Genomic DNA, 8933 nt, shown 5'->3' with positions numbered 1-8933 from the left:
GCGGCCTATCCGCGGGGCCGAGCACCGGGCTTTCGTGAGCTGCGCCGCCCGGACGCGGCGCCGCTGCAGCGGGGAGGGGGGCGGGACTCGGCCGAGGGGCGTCCGGGAACCCTGAGCTGCGGGAGGGGCTGCAGCCGGGAGCGGCTCTGCTCTGCCGGCCTGGGGCTGTCCGCTCCGGGAACGCAGAGTCCCCTCCTCCCCGGCTGGTGTTCGAGGGCTGCGCGCTGTCTGCCCGCGGCCGTAGTGCCGGATACTGATAACTGTAATTAATATTCTTACTTATCGGGTTGCCCCCCTCCCTTCATGCACACACGCTCGGAGTTTCTCAAATAAATCTCTTTCCCTGCTGGATTCAGTGGGAGGTCCCCGAAGCTCAGCCTTTCCAGGGGGTTTATGTGGTCCTACTGGTTTCTGCCTAACTGTGGGAGCAGATCCTTCTTCCAGAGAGTTAAAAGCAAAACACTGAAACCTTACTGTGTGCTCTTCTTCCTGTAAGAGGGGAGCAGTGCTGTGCCCCAGGTGTTTGGAGGAGGGATGTGCTGGTAGTAGGGAACTAATTTGTTAGGAAGTATGTGGCACTGTTGATACTGTTAGTTTTTTTTGTTTTTTCTTTTTTGTTGTTTTTTCTTTTTTCTTTTTCTGGAGTTAAGCTGTTATGTGCAGGGGAAATGTTTGTTCTCGTCCTGGCTTTTGATAACTTCTGGTCTCTGAAGCTATCTACTTGTTGACTTTTATTTTCTCCCTGAAGGCAGGTTCTCTCTTTCTATGTTATGTGCCAGATTTGCAAATGGATATAGAATGAAATGCTGCTAAAAGATTTATCCTATGGTGGTAATGATCAAAGGGGAGGTAGGGTCGGCAGCCTTTGCTTTGTGTGGCAAATGTTACATGAATCTTTATTTCCCTCCTCTGAAAAGATGGAAGACTGCTTAGCAAAGAAAATGGAAATCACCGTTTCAGAAGCAGAGAAACGGACTGGGAGAAATGCCATGAACATGCAAGAAACATATACTGCTTACCTCATTGAGACAAGGTGGGTGATGAAAATTCGCTCTCAGTAGGCTCAGATGTGCCATTCCAAATAGGCTTCCCCTCCCTCCCCCACGAAAATATTCAGGAACAGTCGCTGAGAGGATTTAGTTGGTTTATGATTTGTTAAGTGATAACAACATACTATGGAGGATCTTTTCCTGTAAAAACTTGGCATCTGATTTCCAGTTCAGTATTAATGCCGGTCTTGCCTAATTGTGCACTGTAATTCTTCATTTGAAGATAGATGGAAAAATGTGTGCTTGAAAGATACTGCTTTAACATGGTGTCAACAAGTGTATGGCCTGGATAAATTTGTATGAATATATATAGTGTTGTATGTGCAGCTTGCCTGTGAGAGAGGTTGTGCTTTGTGGTCTGAAGTAATGGTTGGACTTGTCTGGGATCACAAGGAAATAAAGGAGTCTCTTGACTTAGGTCATGTGGTCAAAATTTATGGCTCCACTCGTGTTTGAAGTGCGGTCGGATTGAGCAGAACTCCTGGTAAGTGTTCTAGGGTAAGGGTTAATTAACTGTTTCCTTCCTTTGTGTTAGCTTGAACTTTCACTGCAGAACTCACTGCTTTTCATCTTCTCCTATTGGTAAGACTAGTAATGTGGGTATGTTTAACATAGTTGGTATCACAAGTGCAGCTCTCAATTTTAAGTACTGAGTAGCAAACAAAGCTTTAAAATGCCTTACTTAGGGCTCCTTCCCAGTCACAGATGATTCCTGTTATGTGGGGTCATGTTACTCAGCTGAAGCAAGGATTTCAAAATCAGATTTTATTAGGAGTTTGTCTCTAGCTTCTCCACGTTAACAGTTCTAACCCTTGAGTCTTGCCTCAGGAGCGATGAGCTGTACTGATAAAACCCTCTGAAACAAAGCAGTTACAGTTTTGAACTCTTCAGCCTGTATAAAATGCAGCACTAACACGAGTCCTCCAGTTGCTGGTTAAAAGTCTGCTTCGTTTGTTTAACTGGTGAAGTGACACGCCAGTCAGACTGTGAAGCAGATCTCCAGAGGTGTATTTACTATATTTTTCTTTATGAATAAAATCTAAATTAGAAGCAAGGTTTGTTTTTCAAATATCACAGCTCTTTGAGAACTGCTGAGATGTTTTAAAAATACTTCCACAGTGTATTGATATTGAAAATCATATCTTCTCACACAAGTAATTCTGTTTTTCCTTCAGTTGTTTCTCAATGAAAGGAGAAACAACTCCTTTCTCGATCATCCCTACATTAAGCTCACCCCCACCAGTCTTTCCCATTGGTTCTTTCTTAGTGGCAAAAGTGTTTTGCTGCTCAGATTGCCTTCTTTCGTTAAGATTTATTTCATTCTGTGGTCAGCAAATACTGAGACCAATTACATGTTTGTCGCATAACTATTGAAAATGTGGGTTTGTCACATGTCTAATAAAATAGGTTCTCTATTCCTTTTGCTGAGAAGGCAAAATTTCTTGCATAAATATAATTGCTGGCTATTAACTGTGCTTCCTGCTGAGCCTGTAGCTGTAGGTGGGCTTCACAGCAATTTGTCTGTGGGTAATAGGATATTTTGTAGCCAAGGAATAAAACTCAGTTTATAGTAATATAAAAGGAAGACCACTTAATAATAGTTGCATTACATTTATGTGAACTGGGGTTCCGCTGGTACTGCTATCTAGGATTTAATTTCAGTTTGAATTGAAGAGCTGTGTGCAGCTTGCTGAATAAGAGGCACAAGGTGGATGCAATTATAGCCACCATACATTTATTATAGAACAGGAGCTGAGTACCTAAACTTTTAACACGTTAGTTTCACTAGCTCTGATAAAACTTTTTACAGAATGTACGTAATGATGTTGCTTTATTTTTCTTTTCAAAATGAGAAGATTTATTGGCATTCTCACACTTTCATTTGCTTTCTTTTTTTTGATGTCATTACACCTCAGTATAGATTTTCTTTTTTTTTTTTCTTTTTCCTAATGAGACAAAACAAACTTCCCTGCTGCAGACCGCAGAACCTCAGCCAATTCCAAGGGTCATGCTTCCTGAAAGCATCTCCTTCAGTGTTGGTTTACACCTTTCTGCATTAGCTTGGTGGATTTTTTTGGTGAGCTATTTCCGTTCAATTAGTCTTGAAGTCAGTTTCTTTCACAGCTTCTGTTAAACTGCACTGTTACTTAAAAATAACTCAGTTCTTATGCTCTCTCTGGGAGAACAGCTGAACACTTCTTCCTCTGTGCAAGATGGCATTAAGGAGAATACACAACTTAATGATAAGAATTTGTAACTAAATACTCTCCCTTGCAATGTGGGTGCTCAGCATGTCAGTTGCTTCCTATAAGGGAAGAGGCAAGTATCCAGAACCTCATATATTCACAATTGCTTGCCTATTGGAAATTCAGGCATCTGTGTCTCATACCAGTTTCTTCTTGTAACCACAAGAACAGAGATGGTATAAAACTCAGAATTTGACTCCTGGTCTTTTACTTTTTTTTTCTTCTTTTTTTTGAGATTTAACTAGGATACAGAGCACCTCTAAATGCTCTGTGTTGAACTGCAGTTCATTTTAATTATAGTCCGTATGGGGATGCCTTTCTTTCCTGTTATCCTTTAAAGTAAACAATCTCTACTGTAGTACCAGAGCACTTCCATTAAGCTAACTCTGCTTCCGTCCCTGCTGGCGTTTGGATCTCTAACCTCGTCCTCATGGTCCCAGTAATGAGTGTAACTCTTTCTTTTCTTTTTTTTTAAAGGAAAAAGGAGCACAACTTCTTGCAGCGCAGTACTGACTACACAAAACTGCTCTGTGGGAAGAATGGGCTTGGAAATCTGTAGCCAGCTAGATCAGGGTTCAGTGCTATCAGTGCTGCACTATAGGACTTCAAGGATTTATCCTCTGTGGCGCTTTCTTTGAGTTCCTTTCTCAAAATCTCCTGTTCTGTGTTGGGTGAGGCTGGGAGCCCAGCATGTGTTTCCTGGGGGGAGCATAGAACAAATGGCCCAAAGGGGCATAACAGCTCCTGATATAGTGGCAAAAATACAGATCTTTTTCAGTCCTTGTCAGTCATGGAGAGTTGCTTATACCTTCAAAGAGTATGTCAGGAAAAGCAGGAGAGAATCTCAATTCAGTGTGAGCTTTAAGGAGGGAAGAGTCATTAGATGGAGAAAGATGGGAGAGCTGAAAACTTACCATCCAGCTGATTTTTACTCAGTTGATATAATGAATCATTAACCTGCCTAGTAGATGTGTATTTTAGTTAAATACAGTGTGCTGTTTAGCTGATGATTTTCACAGTGAGATGATGCCCTCTGACAACAGAACTGCCTCTCTGTCTTACAGCTCGACTGGTAACTTGAGGCAACCTACAGAGTATGGAGCTGATCTGTAGCAATCATTTTTCTGTTTAATGAGAGGCTTAAGTATGTATAGACTGTTTCTAGATAGCTGATGGACAAAGCTTCCCAACTTTCTTAACTGATGTTCCTGTATGTAGAGGGTGAACCTTTTCTGCTGCAGGAGAGTGCAGGTGCTGCTCCTGGGACATGGGGAGACTGGGGGCTGAAAGCAAATGTGCTGCCTCTGCAGTTGGTGAGGTGATTAGCTTCATAAGGAAATACACCAATATGTTCCCTTCTCTAATATTTTGCAGCCATTCCTCTTCTTACTACACTAGAATTGTTTAATGGCTCATTCAGATAATTAGTTTTAAATGGGAAGAGGTTAATTAGGTGGACTGAAGTTTTCACATCGGCACTTTGAATTAAGGCAAATGAATGTGGCTTCTGGAGTAATGTAGTCTTGTAATTGCTTATGATAACATCAGTTATGAGTGTAAAAGCTGGAGGTTTCAATTTTATCTTTTTCTCTGCAGGCTCATTCAATGAATAACATGCATTGTTAAAATTATACTTCGAGAGGAAACATATGGTTTTCCTGCCTGCAGACCGTACGAGTATTACATTATGTTTTTAAAACCAAAACAAATTGAGAAGTTTGACAGAATGTCAACAAGTGATTATAATCTTAATTGAAACTGGTGTGCAGTACTTGCACTTAATGGTAGAGTTCACAACGTGGTCTAAAAAATGAGATGGTAATGAAGGCGTTAAGTGTAACGAGTACCTTTGTGGATTTCCCCTTCCTTTCTGGAGCAGGGTTCCAGGGTCTGGCTGATGTTGTCTTGTTAATTCTGGCAAGTACGAAGCTGATATAGCAGGTACTCTGAAAGCACAGTTGAGGCTCAAAATGGCCTGTCCTTGTGGCTTCTAGTTCATAATTATCTATGCAAAACAGTCACAAGGCATTAAAGACAGAATTTGCGCTGGAACATTGTCTTGTCAGAAGGCTACGTTCTCTTACAGTGCCAACTTACTGATGGTGTATTGACCTGAGCCACTGCAAATGATAAACGGGCTGCTGCACTATTAAATACATGATGGTCCTACTGATGTATTTGCAGGATGGGAACCTGCAACGTAGATGTGTTCTCTTCTAACGTGTAATCCACGCTATAGATGTAGAGCATGTGCTTTTTATCAAATGCACCTTTATCTGTGAAGTTGCTTTCAAATTTGTGAATAGATTCTTCTTGATTTCCGTTTGTTTTCTCTTATTTGTAGCAGAGCACTGTTTTAGGTTTCTTTCCACACTTATGTTAAAATTAGCGATAATATGACTCAAGTGCTGGAATGGGAAGTGTTAAGGAAAATGCAGCTTTAAGGTTGTGAAGCTGGTTTGGCAAAAATGATTGAGGAGGAATGGTGAGGCAGAGTTGGATGAGTAAAGACGGGTCAGTTATGGAAAACAAGTTACTGAACTTTACACTTCTTATTTATGCTGCACTTGTATTTGAAATGAGAGGGCTATATTGAAGCCAATTGCAAATTAATTGCACTAATAAAAATCTGGATAGTTCTTTTTAATGTCTTTAGAAATTATATTTCTGAAAAAGTGTATTTGAGAATGATGTAGGAGTGTCTGTACCAGATACTTTCAAGAAAAGTAATTTCCATTTCATTCTTCTCCGAGCTGACCTCCTTGATGCTGTAAGGACTCACAAGATAAGTGAGAAAGAGACGAATGTTAGATTAGACTTGCATTGACTTGGGAGTTTTTTGGGTTTTTTAGGCTGACGAGAGCAGCGCCTCTGTCTGCCAGTGAGAATGAACCCTGTTGTCCTGGCATGCAGTTTTATTTTCTTCATATTAGTTTGTGCAGTGTGTTCTTAGCATCCACATAATCCTTTGCTGTATTGATGGGGGGCAGCCTTGCTTAAGCATCAGAGATAATCCATGCAGAAGTAGCACTCTTGAAACCTATGTTGCAGGCCAGAACAACTGAGTGATAGCTGCAGAAGTGGGAGGTGAGAAGGATCCCTGATTCTTAAGTACTTTTATTTGTCTTGAATGGTCAAATTATTTACCAGATCCTACTGGTAGTTTCTTCTCTAGGAATGTCAGGTTTGTGCCTTCAGCTTGCAGCCAAGCAACTAATCTGAGGCACAGTAGCTTAATTCCCTTTCTGTTAGATCTGCTTCCAGCTCAGTGACAGTACAGTTGCTAAATACCCACTTCACAGTAAGCCAGAGAGTTTTGGAAATACTTAACCTGTGCAGCTTTCCAGCAGGGAGGAGTGCTGCACAGCCTGTCAGCCCAGTGCTAAGCCTAGGCTCTCCAAAGCACTGTGCTTGCAGTTACAACTTAAGGTCAAAATACTCTGTAATAAGGAAGTTCTTCCTGCAGATGTACTGTAGGATGTTTGCAGTGTGACCTGGTGGCTGTCAGCAGCATGTTGGCTGTTTTTTGAAGTCAGTCTCAAACAGTATTCATCTGCAGCAGCTTGTGTTGAATTGGTTTTTTTTTGTTTTTTTGTTTTTTAAATGAATGCATCCTTGTTCTTATTCTTTCTCCTCGTCTATCTTCTTCCTACAGCTTCAATTACCTGGGATAAACACAGTTAAGTATCAAATAGTATGTGTACCCTTCAGATACACTTAAAATATTACTCCATGAAGTTCTTATGAGTTCAAGAACTGCATAAGGTGAATGAGAAGCTGTGGCCATGAATTCAAATGCAGGAAATTCTATTTAAACCTAAGAAAAAACTTCTTTAAGGGCCTTCAAGCATGGCAATGGGCTGCCAGTGTGGCTGCAGAGTTGCTGCACTTGGAGATGCTCGAACCCAACTGGAAATGACTCCAAGCAACCTCGTTTTAGCAAGAATTGGACTACAGACTTGCAGAGTCCCTTCCAGCTTCATATAATCTGTGATAATCTCATAGCAGAGTTAATATTGTTCCATGTAGGTTTCTGCCAGGGCTTGTATGTTAAGTAGTCACTTAATGTAAGAGCTAAGGTAGACATAGACATCGCTGGTTTCTGTTAAGAGCTGTGTCTGAAGTCTCTCTGTTTATTCTGGCGTATGCTAACTGCCAAGAAGTGTTATCGTCCTGATGCTTATTTTATGATATTGCAAAGAATTTGTGTTGCTTTAAATGTCTTGTATGAACACTTTTAAAAATGTTTTTATGTTACTTTTCAATCCTATAAGATTCCATTTCTCCTTTTATAGTAACATACAATCCTTTAATCCCTTGCTAGATGTTGTTGGCTGTAAATGTTCAACAAAATGTTCAGATACATCAATTTTTGTACCTGCTCACCTTATCCTGACCTAGTTTATTAGACTATACACCCTTAGTCTTTATTTATGGAAAGATACTATTCCAAACAAAAGATTGGACGTGACTTGAAATTTGTTACATTTCTCAAAACAGGAAAAAAAAAAAACACAACTTTTTTTTTAATTTCTAAATTATACTTTTTTCTGGCTATTGCGCTAATGCAACTTTTGTCTTTATAAGTGAAGATACTTCCAATGAATAGTGAATTCTTTCTAGTAATACTTTGTTTCCTTCAGCTGCTCATGAAGTGGTGTTGGCTTGAAGCCTAGCAACTGTTCCAAGACAAATATATCTAATTCTATAGTGATGTGAACGAAGCCACTTACATAACTAGACTGTGACCTACCTGTTTGCTTGTGGTGCGATGAAAATTCACTGACTTCTCCCATGTTCCTGGCACGTGCAGAAGTTGAGTGCTATCAGGCAGATAGCAGAATTATTTTCTTCTAAATGAAGTGTGTAGACATGAAACTAGTGCTAAACTTGTCCGCAATCTAATCTTAATCTTTATTGAGCAACTATTCTTAGGATCATCACTACAACTGAACTGATGGTAGCTTACTAATGTTCGTACTGTTTTATTTTTCAGAGCTGTTGAGTCCCAGAATGAGGGACAGTGCTCCCCAGTGGACTCCCTGTGGCGGCGTTACAGTGAATTTGAATTACTGAGGAATTATTTGTTAGTTACTTTCCCACATATTGTTGTTCCACCTTTGCCAGAAAAAAGGGTAAGGAAGCTGTGACTGCAGCTTGCTTCATATTGTTTCTTATTTGTTTGCCATTAACACTCTTCTTTTTAAATAGGCTGACTTTGTTTGGCATAAACTATCAGCAGATAATATGGATCCAGACTTTGTGGAAAGAAGAAGAATTGGCTTGGAAAACTTCTTGTTACGTGTGGCTTCGCATCCTGTGCTTTGCCAAGACAAAATCTTTTATTCATTTTTGACACAGGTATAGTAAAATGATGTGCTTCCTAAATATGTATTTCTAGTGATTATTTCTTTAAGATAATATCCTTTCTTTCTCTTTCCTTCCATTGATCTTGAGCTTCTTCACTGCTTAGGGGAAGGATAGACAACATGAATACATTTGAGGTAGAAAAGGCTTGTATGTCTAAAAGCATCTTCACGACCTGTTGCAGTTGTACAGTTGGCTTTCTAATGCACCTTATGACTTTATTCCAGTCTAGTTAGGAGGCTCCTAAGAGAGAATTCCCACCCTTTTAGAG

At 40.3% G+C, this 8933-nt stretch overlaps 1 protein-coding gene across 1 annotated transcript in view; it reads left to right on the top strand.

The window, feature by feature from the left end:
- The first annotated feature begins 895 nt into the window (after positions 1-895).
- Positions 896-8933, top strand: part of SNX4 (sorting nexin 4) — a 30006-nt gene continuing 21968 nt past the window's right edge. The window contains exons 1-3 of the mRNA XM_003207684.4: positions 896-1033; positions 8292-8430; positions 8507-8656. Coding sequence (XP_003207732.2) covers positions 918-1033; positions 8292-8430; positions 8507-8656 — 405 coding nt within the window. The 5' untranslated portion in view covers positions 896-917. The remainder of the gene's footprint in view (positions 1034-8291; positions 8431-8506; positions 8657-8933) is intronic.

Source organism: Meleagris gallopavo, chromosome 7, assembly GCF_000146605.3.
Source record: "Meleagris gallopavo isolate NT-WF06-2002-E0010 breed Aviagen turkey brand Nicholas breeding stock chromosome 7, Turkey_5.1, whole genome shotgun sequence".
NCBI classification, from domain to species: Eukaryota; Metazoa; Chordata; class Aves; order Galliformes; family Phasianidae; genus Meleagris; species Meleagris gallopavo.
The sequence above is the reverse complement of the archived record's forward strand: the minus strand, read 5'-3'. Positions and strand labels throughout refer to the sequence as shown.